This window comes from Cupressus sempervirens, chromosome 7, assembly GCF_028749045.1.
Source record: "Cupressus sempervirens isolate cs-2001-9-10 chromosome 7, ASM2874904v1, whole genome shotgun sequence".
Classification (NCBI taxonomy): Eukaryota; Viridiplantae; Streptophyta; class Pinopsida; order Cupressales; family Cupressaceae; genus Cupressus; species Cupressus sempervirens.
In genome coordinates, this window is record NC_143124.1 from 342,850,968 (window position 1) to 342,872,734 (window position 21,767).

Genomic DNA, 21,767 nt, shown 5'->3' on the forward strand with positions numbered 1-21,767 from the left:
GTCTAAAAAGTCAATGAGATCCAGACAGGTAGGGTCCAAGCGAACATTCTTTTTATTACATAATTCAACGTATTTGAAATTTAATTTTAATTTTTTAACATTGTAAGGGGTAATTATATAGATCAAATCAGCAATAATTATCTGAAGTTTTATCATGACTTTGTAAAGAGTAGAAATGATACTGTTTTATACAGATGATACGGACATCTAAAAAGGAGTGAAGGGGGACGGCAAAAAGAGGTATACCACTCTCCCACTACATTACAATAAAATAATATTACTACAGGTGAAGAAGTATACACGAAGCAGGAGAAAGTGTTTGAAAGGGATTTTATCTTGCATACTGTCATTTTCTATTTAGTGAGAGAAGAATACTTGCACCTAACATTGGCTATGAGCAAAATTTAATTTATTAATAAAATACAGGTTTGCTGTTGGATTACATAAAGACTAACAAATATTTAACAAAGTGTCCAAATCATAAGCCAAGATATGCTTCATAAACAGAACATTGTATACATTTTAAAATTTATATTGTCCATTAATTTAGTGGTCAATCCTCTCGATGTAATTAATGTTTTATTATCTATTACGATAGGTGTCAATTTCTTTGATATAATTAAAGAGTATTTGGAACAGCATCTCTCACATTTTGGCATTTAGCTCTTGGGAAGAGAAATGTTAACTTTCTTTGAAGTAAAGGTAGCCATGTTCTTAGAGGTTATTCACTTTTATACAAGACTACAAAGAATAGGCTTAGTTTTAGGAATGTGATAATCTTCAATAGTATTAAAAAAGTCTCATCCAATATTAGTGAGCTATAGCTTCTTCCCCAGCCTTCACCTCCTTTATAGTCCCTAAACACTCCTCTAATTGTCTTTCCCTTCAGAATAATTATGCTGTGATGGATCTAACTTTCTTGTCCATCATATGGTGTTTTTGGTTATTGAGGCTTTATCTAAATTGCCCAAATCTTTGTACCCTGATTACTTATTGTTGTTTAACCCCTTGCCTCCCAATTTGAAGATACCTTAAAACCTTTTATCAAGAGAAGATTGCCAGGGAAATAGGAAACAACACAGACAACACAATTAGTTGTAGATGAGATTAGGAATAAGATTGCAAAGAGTAAATCTGATAAAACCATTAAGTTGTTACTATTATTATGTTATGTTGGAAAGCATCAAGTAAAGATTTCATTAAAGATTTTTAAAGTAGTTTCTAGAGGTTAAGAACATTATTAGAAATAAATAGTTTGATAAAAATAGTTAAGTAAAAGAGACAATATTTGGGATCCTATTAGTAATAGATCTATATTGGATTTTGGCAGTCCTCCCTTTGGGGTTGATTAAAGGGAACCTTATGATAATGCTACCAACATTTAAAGTGTAGTTTATGAGTCAAACTCATTTACTCATGTTTGACTAGTAGTGATTCAAATGAATCCATCTCTCATGACAATAAGTGGAACACATAGCTCTTTTGATCTAGGTGTTTTTCACTGGGGTTAAGCATCAGGACTTCACAGGAGGTCATCCATCATAGTACTACTCCATCTTGAGCATTTCTAACTACAAAGCTTCCTCCATTGTTAAATCTAATCTACTTGCAACCCCATTTGCAAAACCTTCACCAAAAGTGTTGTGGCTTATGAACCATTCATTAGAAAAACCCGTAATCTCATCAATTTATAAGTAGGAGATATTTTTGGAAAGTCAAATAGTGATATTGCTATTAGGATTTAAGTGTGTCATCTTTCAGTCAAACTCATTGAATCACGTTTCATGAGTAGTGATTCACATGAATCCATCTCTCATTAAAATAAATGGAACACTACCGAAAAACTCATGAAAAATGAATTCATGTGAATCACTACTCATGAAACATAAATCCTACAACATGATTAAAGTATTTTTATTAAATTTAAGTTAAAAATTAACTATAATATTTTAAAATTAATCCTTAAGTTAAAATTGTCAATTTTTTTTTTTAAAGAACAAAATCAATATATGTTATAGATGTACCAGCCATCATATATGCCTTCCAAATCACCCAGAATATTGCTGAAATTATTGAAGAGAAAAGGAACACTGAAATCTTACTATCTGAACTTGCAGTAAAGAGTTCAACAACTTCTTCGGCTAATTGAGTCATTAAAGACTGTCTCATACAAACAAAGTATCTAAGTATTAAAGAAAGTGTTTCTCTTGCAAGATAAAATTTTATTCTTGTGCAAGGAGAGAGCATCTGCAGAGTGGACACGTATTCTGATACTGATCTGCCCATTTGTCAAGGCAGGCTCTGTGAAATATATGATTGCAATTGCAGATCTGTCGAATTTCATCATCTTCCTCGAAGAGGATTAGGCAAACAGCGCATAAAACATCCTCCTCCGTCCCTGCAAAGTCTCTGAACGCCACAACAGACGAAGCTTTTCTGGGTGATGTGGGACAAGTGCTTTGTGAGGCAGAGGCGCGGATTTTATGAAAGCAAGAAATTGCAAGACGGAGATAATCTGCTGCACATCGTGGGAAAATTGGAATACCAAAAACAGGTATCATTTTGCAGTCCAAATGCGCCGAGCAACAAGGAGTTTAGGGAACTCTGCCTATAAATGATGATTACAATAATGATGATATTACTACTGTTGAAGAAGTAGGAAATCGTGCTTGACAAATTCAACTGGAAAAACGTGTTTGACGGGGATTTTATGCTCCCGATTGTCATTTTGTATTTAATGCGAAAATAAAAGTTGAGCCCCTGACGTTGACTGCGAGATAAAAGTAAATTATTAATAAAATACGGCTTTGCTGTTTGATTGTATAGATATTAAAAAATATTTAACAAAGTGTCAACACCATAAGTCAAATATGCTTAACGATTGGCATAAACAAATATAGTCAAGCTTTAGTTTCACATTAAAATTTAGTCAATCTAAATTTTCGGAGATAATAAATCATATTTAACGTTATCGTATTTTAAAATAGTTATTTTTATTTTCAAATTTATTAAAATATAAATTTACAATAATACTAAATCTATGAAAAAGTTCTAATTAATTGACATTAAAATTAAATACAGTGTCATTATCTATGTATTGTTTTTTGATAGGTAAGTCTAGAGTGATAATTATTATTCTTAAGATTAATTATTATTATATGTTAATTTCAAGACGAAAGGCCCATAGACTCTATAATAAAAATATAAATTACATAATTAAAATATTTAAATAATAAATTAAGATAATTTTTTTAATAAGTTAAAAATATTATTCTAATGTCCACTTTTATAACAAATAAATAAAATATCTAATCACATAGAACATTTGCAAGATCTAGGGTTCACATTTTTATTAAGATTTAGGTTAAGTGCAAACTCTCAAGTTTTCCCTCCATTATGGAAGAAGTACAATACTTAATTTCCATATCTTCCCTAGTTATTTAAACATTCAAAACTATGTTTAAAGGATTTAAATTTTTAATAATGCATTAGCAATTTTAATTTAATTTGCTCTGTAAACAAAACACTATGTATGCATGTATGTTATTGTAACATAAAAATATCTATGCATTCATTTTGTTCAAATTTTATTGTTTAAGGTATTGAATTATGAATTTGAAATATTAATTTATAGTATGTTTAATAATAAAAGTAGATTGTTTATCTTTATTCAATTGATTTGTATTGAAAAAATAGCCATAAGAATTAAAATGTTGTTTTGATTTGTATATTACATAAATATTATCTTTAGTTTTTGGATCACAATTGAACTTTTTTAATATTTGAATGACATGAGAACTAAATTTAAAATGATTTTAAATTTATTTAAGAAAATGTTTGACATCACTAAGCTTAGTGATTTTGTATTGTTTATGGTTACTTCTCCATTTATACTATTTTGTATTGCTTCATTAGATTTTATTTATTTATTTGATACAAGACAAGTTTAATAATAGAAATCATAGTCTATGGATGTATTTAGCAAGTAAGAGACAAAACAATAGAATCCATAAATAGGTAGTTGAATGATAATTGAAAAAGAAATTTAGAAATAATAAAAATAAACAATTATCTAGAACATAATGAACAAAGAGATGCAATAAGTCAATGTTCCTACTTAAAGAAAAAAATAGATATGTAGATAAAGATGGATATTAAAAAGTACACAAAGAGTGTGATGAATATATATTGTCCAAAAGAGATAGATGAATTGAAGAAAGAATATATAGAAATAATGATGAATAAGAGAAGTAACAAAATACTATTTTTTTGATTAAATATAATGATAATTAAATAAACTTCAATAAAATATTAAAATAATAGAAGAAAATTATTGCAAGTGACTTGTGTAGATCCCTTTGTTTATATAGTAGGTATTAATTATAAATGAAGAAATTTGTTTGTCTTTCCACTAGTTATAAAGGAATGAACAATATCTTGTGAACAAATACCAAAAAAAAGTTCATGTAAATGTTATCATCCATATCCAATTACAAATGGAAATGATGAGAAATCAATCATTCGAATGTCATAATCTATTCCATTATCTTAAGTAGATACAAAATGTTAGATTATTATCATTAAGCTTTTTAAGCTAAACTTAAAGTGTGAGGTAACAAGGTTGGTGTTGTGATCGGCTTTAAATTTTGTTAAAGGAGTGAAGATGTTAGGAAGAAGAAATTATTGTTTAAGATTACTCAGAATCTCTTTTTAAGAAATTTAACAACCACTAGACCAAAGATTTGTAAAAACTTAAATTGCATATTAAATTTCAAATATTTAAAAATATATTGAAATAAATTTTAAGTTTTAGTTTGTTTAGTTCAAATTTTATATATTATTACTATTAATAACATCATTTGGAATATATATATTAATTATCTAAAATGATAAAAAGTTTAAACATTAATAATAACATTTTCTTTATAAATATTATATTTAATCATATTTTATTATATACAATAATATATATATATATATATATATAATTTAAACTACTTTAAATATCTTTATACATCTATCTAAAACATGTTAAGAGACATCAATCTTGCGGTGGCTACTTCAATAAATAGTTATTGAGAATAGATGGGTGCCTTGAGATTGATATCTCTCAGCGTGTTTTAGGTAGATGTAGAAAGATATCCAGGCTAGTATCATTTGTGATGCATGATGTGAAACTAAAATCTATTAAACTTTTAATTTGGAATATACTTTTTAAAGCATGATTTTTGTCATATCCATTATGTATTATAGATATTGAAATATAGTATATACATTGCCTATAATTAATCTCTTTCTAGATATTAGAGTCATTCCTCCTCTACTTTCCTTTTGACAAGTTCCTTCCTTATCTTCGTCTTTTCATAACGATCATAAGAAAATGACAGTGAAATTCAAAGTCCATCCAAAGACTTAACTCATGATATAGCAAAAAATGTTAGTCTTGTCCTTTCTCTTGGTCCAATATCAACTATTGCCTTCGAAAGTGTTAATCCCTATAATTTATGGATAGTTAATGCCCAAGCCAAACATAAGGGCAATTGACATGTGCGCCCCCTTTGTATAGGAGAAATGGGAATTAATTTTTGAGCTTCTTCTTCAAATGGCATTCCAAAGTAATTGTCAAAGTCAACCACAACATGTTTTGGTGGATCTAGTGGGACATTTCCAGGTTTTTATATGATATTTCAAATGTATCCCAAAGCTCCATTGACAAGTCCTACTTCAATCCATAAATTAGATGCTAACATGACTCTTGCATCCTTAGCAAGTAATAATTCAACATCTAGTTCATCATTTTGACCTCCCCCTAGATTAGTACTACCTTCTTTTGATGCAATGTTGTGGTCATCTAGTTTTCTAAGTGAATGTAATTTCTTTCTATTATGTTTATGAACATTATCATTTGTTGCGAATACATGAATATTATTGTCAAATTCCTCCTTAGCATTTTGGGCCAATGAAACATCTATCATTGTCATTAACAATTTGTAATCATCTATAGTTGAAATTGCATCTCTTATATTAGTGAGTAATTGGCAAAAGCTTTGTTGGTCTTTACTTTCACCTTCATGTCTAAACACTTTATCCAAAGTAACAATAGTTTTGAACTCTTCCCATAATAACTTTCCACAAAACATTACTATCTTATGGTAGTTTATCACTAATAGGAGGTAGTAGTCCCAAATCTCCTACTAAAATAATCGAATTCATGTTTGAATTTTTTGGAAAAGCTTGGCATAATCTTGAATCTATATTTTGTAACAAATTTTGTCCAATAAATTTCATCAACTAATATGTACCTAATATGTTGAATTTATTCTTGTAATATTGTGAGCCTTGTGCCTTGTAAGTCAGAAAAATCTGTAAGAGGAATTCTTAGAGTTGAATGAATTGTTGATGTGCCAATGTTAAAACTTGCAATTCTAGTTGGTGCTAAGAATAATAGGGGAGAATTTTGTGGTGTTGATGCAACATAAACGACTTGACAAATGGCTTGAATTAGATATGATTTCTCTCATTTCATGTACGATGTTCTCTCATCTCATCTGAATGTTGTCTAATTTCTTCTTTAATCTCTTCCAGTATCATAGTTTCCCTACGCTTGACATATCTTTCTCTATCAAGTTGATTTCGATGATTTTTTTCTTCTTCTCTATCTGCATTAGTTGTTTGTTCACATCATTGTCTCATATAATTTTGTGCATATTCAATGTGTTGTAGTTTTTTCTCTTCATTTCTAGGACTTGTATCTTCCTCTCTTTGAGCATTATTCCTTTGTTCACGTTGTTGTCTCATATAATTCTAAGCATATTCTCTTCAATACTGTCTTCGTTGCTCTTCATTCTCAAAATTTAGTCTTGGATGAGGCATTCTAGAAAATGTGAATGTGACTACTTTAAAAGTAATAGGATTTAAATTAGCAATCTTTTACAAACAGATAAAACATAAAATATATCAAACTATTTATTATTTTAAATATTTAATAAATTTAATATCATCCAAATGTTTTTACTTATAAATTTACATTGCACTATATATTTATTTAAATTAAATATTAAGTATTTTATTGTATATTCTATTGTGTAGGTTAATTATTATTTGAATGATTTCATTTATTTCATTAGCTTTAATGCTATTAAGATATAGCAAGTTAATTGCAGTAAAAACAAATATGCAATCTTGATCACATACATTTACTCTTCATTTTTTTGAAAAGTTAGTAGAGGTTAAAAATGAAAATTAAATATTTTGCTTCATATTTGAGGCACAAATTTAAAATTATTGAATAAACTTACCTTCTTTATATTTTTATTGCACAACATTTGTAGTGTTGCTCCACTCTATCTTTTTTACAAATTTAAATATTGAAATGTGTAATTTTTTTAATGTATACTCTATATTTATATCATTCATTTTATAGATGCCATGATTCATTTAATAGAATATTAGTCAGCCTTAAATTTTCAATATTAAAAAATTAACATTAACATGGTCACACCACTTTAGTTCCTTATTCTAATACTGTACGTTATGCCTCTCTCAATCTGATAATATTATTATAATATTTTTATATTAAAATCTATTATTTCAATAATATCACATAATTAAAATTAAAATTGAAAGAAAAACTAAATATAAAATATAATAATTTTTTGTTTTTTGGTAAGTCAATTATATATAGGTGGGTACTCATTTAAGGATATAATTAAATGGTTAACTGAAGAAAAACAAAGGACAAAATGGTTTAGCGGATTTAAAGTAAGCCTTTCGTTCTGCGTTACCTCATTTCTATTGCCAGCGCATGCCATTATAGTAGGCGGTAAACTAAGTCATTGAAAACCATTATTTATGGCACCTACACCATTTTTTGCAAACTGCTAGTATGATTAGAAAATCAGTCTCCACATGGCATGCATGTATCAACCAAACCAGTTGACACGCACATTTGTTCTCTCTGCTGTAGAAAACCAAGATCTTAAGAAGGAGAGCTAAGCAAAGTGTATTTGTGATACTTTTTCTATCCACGATTTCAGCGAGGATTAGAGACGGTAACAATTCCACCGTGGTTAACTACGTTTGAGACTGGGGAAGCATGAGATTCTGGGCCGGTTAATGGCAGATACCTTGAGAAAGAGGAAGCTTTTAGCAGGAAGTAACTGGGAGTTTTCATTCAATCCGGGATCCTTAAACATGAAGGAGCATGTGCTTATTACAATATTTGCTAATTCAAGGGCGCGAACTCTGTATGCTATACATATCGTCGGTGGCTAGAAGAAGAAGCTGGATCTGTCCGTTGATTTTCTCACTGTTATAACGCTTCTTGCTAAAGCCATTTTAGATGAAGAAAAAAATGCCTCCCTGTAGACCGTAGTGAGACTTGACAATTTATTTGCAGCCGTTCAAATTGTAGATGAAATTTAAAGTTTCCTCAATGTAAATTGTGGCGAACATGACAATACCCTTTGTTTGTAGATATTGGAAATTGTAGGGCCAAGCATTTTCAGAATATATTTGGTGGAACCAGCTGCCATGTGGTGGCCTGCAAACCTTGTCCAGGTTTCTGTCTTTAGGTGATCTAGTTTGAAACAAGCAAAAGTGAACTGGATAGCTCATTGTGTGGGAGGTCTTGAAATCTCACTTCATTTTAGATGGTGCACACCTCAAAAGCATTAACCAAATATCACTACAAATCTAGGCTTCAAACATCTAGAATGTTGAAGGCTTGGGTCAGTGGACAAGAACGTGAAGACAGAGGAGGGATTGGTATCATTGAATACATGCGGAGAAAAAGAGCTGTTTGACGAGGTGTATTGCATGGAAGCTGAGAATATCACAAAATTTTACTCCTCCAAGAGCTAAACATAGAGATCTTCTTCAGTTGATTGTAGAACAAAAGTTTCAGATGCTGCCCCTGTTTTATTCAAAACTCATTTTCAGATCAGGATGGGGCAATATAAAGGAGTCCCTGTTGAGAGTTTGTGTAAGAAAAGACTGAATAGCCCTTCCTTCGTCTTTGTTGATTATTCCGAAAAGAGGGATTCGTGGGATAATATGGCGGGAAATATAAAAAAACTTCACGGTGATGGGATCACAAAAGCTTGACATTTCATTTCATTTCATGCAGCCTACTGTTTCTGATGTTCATTCTCTTGATTTGGGTGTTAAACAACATCAACTGAATGACTTTGATGTTCTTTGAGCTATTCGAATATAGTGTATGCTGTCAGATTCAAATGGGCTTGTGCAAAACAAAATATTATACAGCTGTAGAAAACCAAAGTGATTAGTGCAGGGATTTTTTTAAGATCCTTTCCTGAATCTAATGAATTGAGAAAATCACACCTGCAGTTTTTAACTCTTTCCCTGAATTCAAAGAATTGAACAAGCAGGGGCATCTTCAAGGTTAACACAACTATGGAAACAAATCTGGGCTCCGGACAGTGAACAATAGAAACAAGCAAATCTAATGCAAGCTGGGTAATCGCGGAGGTGCATAACTTGACAGCTGCTACTAGTCAAAACTTTTGACATTTGGACTTTTCGAGGCTTCTTTCGTATTCTTGCGTATAAAGTGCACAACCAATTATGAACTCTGAACTCTGTTCTGAAATTTTCTAAAAAATTTCTTTAAAAATTTAATTTTCTCCTTGCTATTTTGTATTTTGGCCAATGAGGTTTAATATTAATAGTCTTTTTAAATTCTAATAAATATACTCAAAACTGTAACTTTATATAAGTATTCTGCCATGACAAGAACTAACTAGAAGTATCTAATGTGATGGCTTAAGGATCTATTTGGCAACCGGAATACAAGTGGAATAGGCAAATGTATATTCTTGAAATTTTAAATTCTTTGTTTGGATGCATCAAATCCGAATTGGAATAGGAATAAAATTGGAATACGTATTTCAATTTTGGGCCAAAAATGAAGATTTTATATTCCATCTAAATAGGTGGAACAAGAATACATATTCCTATTCCAATTATTTTTATTTTAGAAAACATGAATTTTTGAGTCTGTCAATTCCACATCAAATTTTGGGCGAACCAAACAAGAATAAGAATACATAACCCCATTTTCTATTCGAGAATAAGTATTCCTATTCCCATTTTTATATTTCCGCAACCAAAACGTACTTAAAAGAAATCTAGCTTTAGATTATAAAACAATAGTACCTATGTGCTTTTGGTCCAATCAAGGTGATTTTGACAAAAAATGTATATATAATATTTATTTCTATGTTTTTAATGTCAATATTTCAGATCTACGCATAATGAGAGAAGACAAGGATAGACATATTTTACTGTTTTATTCTTGTTTTTTCTCATTTTGTTAATAGATTATAGGGTGTGATCTAAAAATTTTATTGTTTTATATGGTAATGATATATTACAGATTGTGTTCCTAAATCTTAATACTAGAAAAACATCCTCAATCAAATCCAGAAATAAGAAATTTCAATTTCAAATAAATTATAGAAATCTGATAATGTTAATATAATATAATTCAATCTAGATATGATTAAGTAAAAGGCATGAATCTTTCTGTGGTCTTCTTTGTTGAGAAACATGTGTCTCAACCTTGCAATCCTTTCTTGGAAAATTCCAAAATTTGTTTGTGGAAGTTTTTCACTTGTTTATGAATTGGAAAATGGTTAGTGAGTTGTTAAAATGAGTCTTGTCCATAGTAGAATATAGGTAGGTCATTTTTAGAGCCTTGATGACTCATTTTGTGACTTTTATGGGGGTCTAGACTAAGAGACAAAATTGTGGACGGGATTACTATTTTAACCTGGTTGTTTTTTCATATTGAAAATGTAAATGTCAAAAAGGGGTAACATGTGACATGGTAGTTTTGCCCATGGTTTTGTAAAATCATAAGTAGTTTTCAAGTTGTAAAATCACTATAAAAGGAAGGCTTGGGGAGATGTTTGTGTAATTGAGTTTAGTTTGCAAGACTAGTGCTAGGAGTCTCTCCAAGTTTGAGTTGTGGTGATGCACTCCTATAAGAACTTGCATTGCAAGTGTATTGTAATCATCTTGGTTTGATAATACATTGTGCAAGTTTTGGAGGGTGGGGTTTTCCTCTCGGAAGGGTTTCCCCATGGTAATCACTGTGTTGTGTGTTCTTTGTTATTTTGATTATGTTATTGTGCATTTCTTGAGATCTTTGCAATAGTTACTTTGATTTGCATAATCATCTTCTCAAAGATTAGTGTAGGAAGCGATTCTGCGCACCTTTGCTTCTTTACAAGTGGTATCAGAGCCTAGCCAGTTTTGGTTCTATTTGTTGGGTACAGGGTTGTTTAAGCTAATCAAGGTTTGAGTGGGAGCTTGTGCAGAGCATTTCATTTCTGTGTTGCAGGATTGAAAAGATGGCAAGCATGTCAGGCAGAATTGATGTTGAAAAGTTTTTTGGCACAAACTTTGAGATGTGGAAGCTGAAGATGGAAGATCTGTTGTCTGATCGGGATCTATGGGATGCAATTGATGAGAACAAGCTGAGACCCACAGATCCAACATTAGCCGCACAATATAATGTGACTGATACAAAAGCTAAAGGTCTCATTAGATTGTGTCTTGCAGACTCGATTCTGATTAATGTCCATAAAGAACCTATCGCGAAGAAGCTTTAGAAAAAGCTTAGTGAGATCTATCAAGCGAAATCATTTGTGAATAAGATTTTCTTGAGGAAGAAGTTGTATTCCTTGAGAATGGAAGAAGGTGGACAAATTTTTGAGCATCTTGAAAGGTTTAATATGTTGGTGACTCAATTGACCTTAGTAGGGGTGCCAATGGATGAAGAAGAAAGGTGTCAAATCTTGTTATGTTCGTTGCCAGACTCATGGGATAGTCTTGTGATGGCTATAGGGAGCACTTTAGTTGTCTTGAAGATGGAGGATGTTGTTGGTTCTCTACTTTCTGAGGAGATGAGAAGGAAGGTCTCTCTGAATGCCAAAGAGGCTTTGAGTGTTCACAGAAGACCAAAAGAAAGAGGCAAGAATGAAAAGCAGCATGGCCATTCTAAGTCCAAAAATAGGGGGAGATCGAAATCCCCTAGTAAGTCCAAGGCAATTTGCTGGAATTGCGGCAAACCTGGACACTTCCAAAAGGACTACAAAGAGGAGAAGAAAAAGAAGAAGAAGAAGAAGCAAGATTTTGATTCTAAGTCTAAGAAGGAAGATGGGGATGCTTTCATTGCAGCCTTGGCCACTCATGCGGGTGAAAATGCATAGTTAATAGATTCAGGTGCATCTTTCCACATGACTCCTAATAGGAACTGGTTTAGTAAGTATGAAAATTTTGATGGTGGTAAGGTGTATTTGGGTGATAATTCAGTACTTGAAATTGTTGGTCATGGAAGTATTCGTGTGAAATTTTCTGATGGTAGAATTAGAAGATTTGATGGTGTCTTGCATATCCTTGGACTAGCAAGGAATTTGTTATCTGTTAGTAAGCTAATAGATGTGGGTGTGCATGTATAGTTTTCTGAAGCAGGTGTAAAAATGGTGAGAGGCGCTATGGTAATAGTGAGAGGAAGTAGATTGGGTACATTGTACCAACTTGATGCATGCACAGTTGAGTGCAATAGTACTTCTGATAAGATTCTGGAAAAGACTACTCAATTGGAGAAGGAGAGAGTATCTCTTTCAACAGATGGTCATGGTTTTTGGGAACCCAAGGGTGCTCTGTCTACTGAATCAAAGTTGCCTGCAGAGAAGACTATGTTATGGCACCAGAGACTCAGTGACATAGGTGAGAAGGTGCTATGGACCTTGAAAAATAAGAACCTTTTTGATGGGTTGAATGACTGCAATCTTGAGTTTGATTTTTGTGAGCATTGTATCTATGGTAAACAAAACTGCATTCAGTTTTACTCAAGTTCTCATAAGTCTTCATGTATTTTGGATCTAATTCATTCAGATGTATTTGGTCTAGTTGATGTTCCTTCTATTAGTAGATCAGTTTATTATGTTTCTTTCATTGATGATTTTAGTAGAAGAACATGGGTTTATTTCCTTAGGAGTAAAGCTAAAATTTTCAGTTGTTTCAAAGAATTTAAGGCAATGGTTGAATTGCAGACTGAAAAGAAAATAAAATGCTTGAGAACTGATAACGGTGGTGAATTTTGCTCCAATATTTTTGACACATTTTTTAAAGATTGTGGTATTAAAAGAGAGAAGACAACTCCATATTCTCATAGCAAAATGGAGTTGTAGAAAGAATGAACAAGACCTTGATGGAGAAGGCTAGGAGTATGCTGAGTGGTGCTGGACGAGAACAAAAGTTCTGGGCTAAAGCTATAGCCACTGCCTGCTACCTGATAAACAAGTCTTCTACATCAACTCTTGTTGATAAGACACTAATGGAAGCATGGTCGGGCCACAAGCCTTCACTTAAACATCTAAGAGTGTTTGGTTGTGAGGCATATGCTCATGTGCCAAAGGAGAAGTGAACAAAATTGGACAAAGCTATCAAATGTATCTTCATCAGATATAGTTATGGTGTAAAAGGATACAAGCTTTGGGATCTTGTTGCACAAAAGGTATTTTATTCCAGAAGTGTTATTTTTAGAGAAACTAAGCCTTCTTCTGTTACAGTGCAACCAAAACAAATTAAAGAAAAGAAAGATGTGATTCAACTTCCTACTACACTTGAGAAAGTTGAATCAAGGCCCTTGGAAAGACAAGATGTTAAAGAGAGCTCTACGAGTTCTGAATCATCAGAGGAAGAGGGAGAACCTAATCATGAACCTGAACCTCCTGAACTTGAACCAGATCTTGTTCGAAGATCTACTAGACAAAAGAAACCACTTGAAAGGTATGGGTATTCTCCTGATGATTGGAGGTGCATATTTTCATTGAATGCTAACATTGATGAACTGAGATCTGTAGAAAAGGCTCTTGGTATGAATGATTCAGAGTCCTAGAAAATAGCCATGGATGATGAAATGGAAGCTCTTAAGAGGAATCGAACGTGGGACCTTGTACCATTGCCTGAAGGATGGAAGCCTGTTGGTTGTAAATGGGTGTTCAAAAGGAAGATGGGTTCAAATGGAAGCATTGAGAAGTATAAAGCACGTTTGGTTGCAAAAGGTTACTCTCAAGTTGAGGGAGTAGATTATGGTGAGATTTTTTCTCTAGTAGCCAAAATGACATCCATTAGATTTTTGCTTTCTATTGCAGCAGTTTATGATCTAGAGATGGAGTAAATGGATGTGAAAACTGTTTTCCTTCATGGAGATTTGGAGAAAGAAATATACATGTCATAGCCAAAGCACTATGTGGTGAAAGGTAAAAGTCATTTGGTCTGTAAATTGAAGAAATCCTTTTATGGTTTAAAAAAGAGTCATATGTGTTTAGTTTGGGATTTGTGCGATCTAAATCTGATCACTATATATATTTCAAATCTGATGGTGATGGTTTCCTGGTTATTGCCTTGTATGTCGATGACATGTTGTTTATTGGCAAAGGAAAAGGTTTGATTGTAGAGTTAAAATCTCAACTCTCAATAAAGTTTGAAATGAAAGATCTTGGTGCAGCTAGGCACATTCTGGGAATGGAGATTATACGAGATAAACGAAACAAAAAGCTTTGGCTAGGCCAAAGTAAGCATGTTGGTACTATTTTGAAAAGATTCAATATGGAGGATGCAAGACCATTGAGTGTTCCTGTTACTATGGGAACAAAGCTTTCTAGCTCACAGTGTCCTACATCCCCATTGGAGATGGAAGAGATGAGTCGAGTACCATATCAGAGTGCTGTTAGAAGTTTGATGTATGTTATGGTTTGTACAAGACCAAACATTGCCCAAGCAGTGGGAGTACTTTCCGTTATATGTCTAATCTAGGAAGAGCACATTGGGATATAGTAAAAATAGTTTTCAGATACTTGCGGGGTACCTCAGAGTACTCAATATGTTTTCATGGAACAGGAAGTGAGCATTCCTTGGATATTCGAGGCTATGTGGATTCAGACTAGGCTGGTGATGTTGATAGAAGAATATCCACCAGTGCATATGTGTTTACATTATTTGGTGGTGTAATTAGTTGGATGAGTAAACGATAGCCTATGGTCGCTTTGTTCACTACTGAGGAAGAGTATATGGCAGCTACTCATGCCTGTAAAGAAGCCATCTAGCTAAAGAGATTTTGTTCAGATATAGAGTTCAAACAAGGTGTAGTGACAATTTATAGTGACAGCTAGAGTGCAATTTGCCTAGTGAAGAACCCAACTTTTCATGCAAGGACCAAACACATTGATGTACAATATCATTTTGTGAGAGATATGATCAAGGACAGCAAGGTGAAGCTAGAAAAGGTAGAGACTTTGGTGAATGTTGCTGATGCATTAACGAAGCCCGTGAGCACAGAAAAATTCAGATGGTGTTCAGAGTCTATGGGCCTCTCAGCCCCTAGCAATTAAGTCCATGATATTTCGGATCCCCTGACTCTTGCAAGGTGTTCGACAAGTGGGAGAATGTTGAGAAACATGTGTCTCAACCTTGCAATCCTTTCTTGGAAAATTCCAGAATTTGTTTGTGGAAGTTTTCCACTTATTTATGCATTGGAAAATGGTTAGTGAGTTGTTAAAATGAGTCTTGTCCATAGTAGAATATAGGTAGGTCATTTTTAGAGCCTTGATGACTCATTTTGTGACTTTTATGGGGGTCTAGACTAAGAGACAAAATTGTGGACGGGATTACTATTTTAACCTGGTTGTTTTTCCATATTGGAAATGTAAATGTCAAAAATGGGTAAAATGTGGCATGGTAGTTTTGTCCATCGTTTTGTAAAATTATAAGTAGTTTTCAGGTTGTAAAATCACTATAAAAGGAGGGCTTGGGAAGATGTTTGTGTAATTGAGTTTAGTTTGCAAGATTGGTGCTAGGAGTCTCTCCAAGTTCGAGCTGTGGCGATGCGCTCCTGTAAGAACTTGCATTGCAAGTGTATTGTAATCATCTTGGTTTGATAATACATTGTGCAAGTTTTGGAGGGTGGGTTTTTTTTTCCTGGAAGGGTTTCCCCATGGTAATCACTGTGTTGTGTGTTCTTTGTTATTTTGATTATGTTATTGTGCATTTCTTGAGATCTTTGCAATAGTTACTTTCATTTGCATAATCATCCTCTCAAAGATTAGCGTAGGAAGCGATTCCACGCACCTTTGCTTCCTTACAAGTTTATTCTTCTATTCTTTTATTGTTTTATATGGTAATGATATATTACAGATTGTGTTCCTAAATCTTAATACTAGAAAAACATCCTCAATCAAATCCAGAAATAAGAAATTTCAATTTCAAATAAATTATAGAAATCTGATAATGTTAATATAATATAATTCAATCTAGATATGATGAAGTAAAAGGCATGAATCTTTCTGTGGTCTTCTTCATCCAATTTCCAGTCAAATACATGGAAGTTATGATATATTCTTACGGCGTTGAAACTCCTGGTTATCACAGTTAACCCGCTTTCTATTCCCCAACGCAATGCCACCTAAATAATCAACGTGGTATTGATTTAATTATTCAATTCTCTTTTAATTGACAAATGACAGAGGAAATGTCGTAGAAACAACAGTTTAAAAATATCCGAGCAGCACGTGTGCCATGTTTAGTGGCAATATATGGTTTGATCACCAAGAATTTCCTGGATCTCCTAATGGTTACCACGCAGAATCATGAATATTCATACTCCTTCAATTTCTTTTGTTGCAAAACTGGATGCATCTCAACCTGGAAAATAGAATTTTGGTAACGTCAAAAATAAAAAATCAAAACCTAAAAAGTGAATCATATGTGATATTAAATTTTCTTTTTATCATGTGATATATAAAAAGAGACATAGTGGTCGCATATTTAGATTTAATATTTTTCTATTTCAGTTTGCATTTTTAATGAAGGTTATGAATATATTGTAGAAATAGGTTTTGAAAAATTTCCATATCATTGAATAGAACACGAAAGATAAAAACACAGACGTTAAAACAATTCGAACGGAACCAACATTACAAGAAACGCAACAAAAGGGTTCAAACACAGCAATAGGCCTTCAGTGGAAGTATTGAAAGTGGGGAACAAATATCAAAAAATAGATTCTCCAAAGTAGCTATAAAACTCACAGCTATACTAGTATTATAATGAGCTTTCAGTTAATGATAATAGTATTATGAATGTAAGTAAGAATGATAGTAATAAATATTTCTATAGATAATTATTTAGAATATAAATATTTTTATTTTTATTCAATCATATTAATTTTTTTAATATTATAATTAATTATATTTTTATACATCTTATTTAAAATGTTACAGTAATTTTTCATATTTTTATTTTTAGATTTATTGTTAGCTATAATTTTGTACTTTAATCTAAAAAATTGAAAATAATATATTAAATTAAATAATATTTCAACTTTATTCTTAGTAATAAAAACTAAATCTGACATAGTTTTACAATTTTATTTATATTTAATCTTTAAATATGTTTTTAATTTACATTGTAAGTTTAATCTATAACTTCATAATACTTCATTTTGAATTTTATAATTTTTGTTTCCTTCGTCAGCAATAGTTTAGTTTATATATTTGTACATGTGATTTAATTTTAAGAAAATTATATCTTTTTAAAAAAATTTGTTAATAAATAATAATAAGTGACCCTTGATTCCAACCTATTACCGATCAAATAAGGAAAATGAAAAATAATTCATTATACTACATGTAAATGAGAATGATAGTAATAAGAAAAATGATATCTTAGATTAACAAAAAATAAATAATATGCTAATATAAAATTTAATTATCTAATGAAAAATAAAATACCATAACAAATAAACAATAAGCTTGAAGTTGAACAAAATTCACACTTAAACCTTCTTTCATCTTTTAGAATCACACAAAGAAATAAAATAATATATCACACCTGTTCTCCTTCTCACCTTTTCACGCAATATCAAATGTGCAACAAATAAATAATAAATCAAACTCAAATACTAAATGATTCTTCTATTCATCTTTAACATCGGTATTCCTTATCGAATGACTATTCAATTAAAGGAAAACAAATTTTTTGATGTACATATATCAAAATACGGCTGCATGACGCCTGTAGGAGCCAAGATGCCATGCATTGGAGGGCGTGAAGATGGGGCATACCCAGCTAGTCGATCTTATTAACTAGGTAGTCATTGCCATTCGAAGGCTTCCTTCAGAGACTCTCCCAATACACCTTCGGTTAAGTAAATCCTCGCCATATCAAACACTCGACAACCAACCTAAGTAAATGAATATTGTACCACTTTAGGCCAATATTAATGAAACATAGTTAACAAACCTGAATGGGAAAAAGTTCAGGTAAACACCACGTGCTCATAAATATCTGGCATCTTAACTACAGCTGGTTGTATGTATAAGCTTACCTCAGTTGAGTTTCCTAAAATATAAGGGAAAACCTTTCTTAAAATTTAAAGGGACTTAACAAGGAGATTAACTATTGGCTGACCTGAATGGCCATAAGCACTGAGGCCTTAACATGACTGAGTGGTGCAGAGCCCTTGACTGCAATGATATTGTCTACGGCCAAACCAAATGCTATCACGGGCATCTTGCCACCACTATTTAGTCTTACTATTACAACTTCAGCCATTGTATCTGCTAAAAGTACTCTCTTCATTGAGTTCTCTAACGTATTACTAACACTTTCTAAATGCACCACAAACTTTGTGTTGTAGAGGCTAGAAATGGCCAGCTAGCACATTAAGCCCATTAAAGTGCTTACTTCGGAGTACCTCAAGATGTGTTGTATGGGACGTATATTTGATCCAAATGCGGTGGAATAAATCTACCTCATACTTTTTAAGTTATTATAAATAACCTAGATTCGAATGATTCGACAGTCCATGGATTATTAGAGTGACCATTTAATTATGCGAAGAGGTATATACAATGGGAGAAACACTTTCTACTACGAGAATATTCCAAGGAACAATCCGTGTAAGGAAAAAAGATTGGATGACAGTTACACCAAACTAAATATTAAAAACAAAGAAAAGTACAAAATGCCATTTAGCATTAGAGAATTCAAAGATTCTGATTAAAATTTAGAACTATTCGTTTCAACTTTGTTTTTGGTCTTTTGAAATGGTTACACATTCATTATGATTTAAATAATGAATAAATAATTAAAATAAAAAAAATAAAAAATTAAAAAATATTAAAAAGTAAAAATACAAATTTTAAAAAAATAATAAAAAATAAAAAATAAAAAGGAATTCAAAAAAAAAAAGAAAAAAAATAAAAAAAATTCAAAAAAAAAAAAAAACAATCAAGAATGAGGAAAGCTGCATGCATGTGGTCGACAGTAGTGTTGCTGATATTGTCAGTGCAGCAGTTGCTACCACTGAGAATAGTGATAGTGTTGTGGCTAGGGAGTAGAGTGGTGGTAGGGGTTGGTCACTCGTCGCTACGTTTTTATTAATATGAAACATTTTTTTAAATCTTGAGACATTTCTTTATAATGAAACGGTAATGAGTGTGGGGTGGTAGCAGTAGTGGCTCATCACCCATATATATATATATATCTTTTAAAAGATTTTTTTTTTATAATGCCACTACATTAATAACACCTCTATATTGAATTTTCTCTTATTTAGTGGTGGTTTTTTTAGTCATTTAGAAAGTTTGTGGAGATGAAAAGTTTGAATTTGAATAGTCTCAATGGGAACTTGAAGAGTCATTTCGTTGTTATAAAACATTTACTTCTCTTCCCATTTTGATTTGCAAAGATTTGAAAACAAAGAAAAATAGAAGAGTGGAAGAATAGAGATATTGTGAGAAGAGTGGAAGAATAGAGAAATTGTGAGAAGGAAGAGAAACTTTGTGAGGAGGAAGAGGGTTTACAAAATAAGGTAGTTAGTTTGGACAAGAATAGAAGAGGTTTGAAAAGGACTTTTCCAAATTAGAAGATCAACAAACCACATCAAAAAGAAAAGTAAGAGATTTATATTAGGTTTTGTTTAATAGTAGTTAGATTTATAATAGTACTTAGAATGCATGCTAGATTTCATGTTTTTATCTACAATGCATGATAGACTTCATGTAAATTTTAATAGTAGTGAAATTTATAATTATTTTTTGAATGTATGTTAGATTTCATTTTAGAATGAATGTTAAGTTATATGAAAACTAATATGCATTATACAAATGCATGTTATTTTTGTCATGTACAAATACATGTTTCAATGCAAACTAGATTTAAGGTTAGAAGGCATTTTACATTTTACATTTTGCATTCTTTCTTAATGGTCATATGCACTGAGTTGTGGTGCCAAAAAGATGACAAGGTTTTTTTTTTTCTAATTTTCAATAGCACGTACGCACTATAGCGCGTACATGCTATATTGCGTACGCGCTATGGCATGTACACACTATAGCGTGTACACGCTATTCTGATGACAAAAAAGGTATATGATGTGCTATAGACCCGTAGCCCATCATTTTCATCTTTTTTTTTGGCTCTCCAACAGCGCGTATGCAGGTTTGACATCATAATTTCACCACCTTTTGCCAAAATGCCTCCTCATTGATGAAATCCAAGACAACGAGCACACCCACGACAACGAGGTAAGTGATATAAACTTAAGTTTGCATTGTTTAATATTTTTTCCATATTTTTTTATTGGTTTTTGATACTATTTTGTAGGGTTTTTACAAATTTCATTTATATTTGTTTATTTATTTGGATTTCAATTGATTTTTTATCAGGAAATGTCCATAATCAACCGAAAAATCCACAAAACCCTCAAGAACCTCAAAATCAAAACCCTCCTCAAGAAGAACAACAAATTCCACAACCCGAACAAATTGCAAGACCTCTGCCAGGCACACAAGAAAATATAATAAATGAAATAGAGAGAGCCAAAACTGAATTAGAAAGACTCATTGCTCGGTTGAAAGAATCCAAAAAAACCAATCCAATGACGTCTCAATTGGCATCATCCCTTGAATCCATTAACACTAAGATAGCCTTAGTTAGTGGTCAGTTAGATATTTGGCAAGCTAAGAGGGATGAACAAAAAAGATTTTATGCAAATAAATTGTCATATGAAGATGTTAAAAAAAAAGAAATACCAAAAGGTAGTATATGTGCATTATGTAGAAAACTCGGTGAGCAAAATACTATTAGAGAGGGTACTAAATAATTCCCCATCCATTGGTGCATACATGATGCTATTAGAAATAATTTTTGGGATAGATGGTGGATGGTTTTTGATGCCCCTCCTTGCAACAATCACGAGGTCCCCATGTATTTTTTGAAGATATTATATTGAGTTTGTCCTTGGGGTGATCCCTAATTATTTTGATATGTTAGACTCCTAGGGTAGAGGTGGGGGGTCATCATTTGAGAGGCCAAGAGCACGTCGTGACCCTAATGTAGTTAGGGCACCTGTGGTCCATCCACAAAACGAGCATGTCATTATTCCTTCAGTTGTGAAGGAACATGTAGAGGCCAACACTCTAGGGACCATTAATGCTTTGACGTAGACCCTCATCCATTCCATGAGCCCATTAGTTGAGGGGGAACCTTCTATGCGTCGTGGTCACATGTGCACTTCATGTGAATCCCTATGCACATTTGGCACTCATGCTAGAAATGGTGCAGATGATGGGCTTGTCACCAATCAGTTCCTGAATGAGACATTCGGCATTGACACACAGGTAAATTACTAATTCGATCACATTTCATATGTATAGTGAATGATTAAT

General features: G+C 32.2%; 1 protein-coding gene across 1 annotated transcript; it reads right to left on the reverse strand.

Moving 5' to 3' along the window:
- Positions 1 to 2,222: 2,222 nt before the first annotated feature.
- LOC149546829 (brassinosteroid-responsive RING protein 1-like) lies at positions 2,223 to 2,561 on the reverse strand. The gene has a single exon (XM_089794060.1). The coding sequence runs from the start codon at positions 2,559 to 2,561 to the stop codon at positions 2,223 to 2,225; it is 339 nt and encodes a 112-aa protein (XP_089650186.1).
- Positions 2,562 to 21,767: the final 19,206 nt, after the last annotated feature.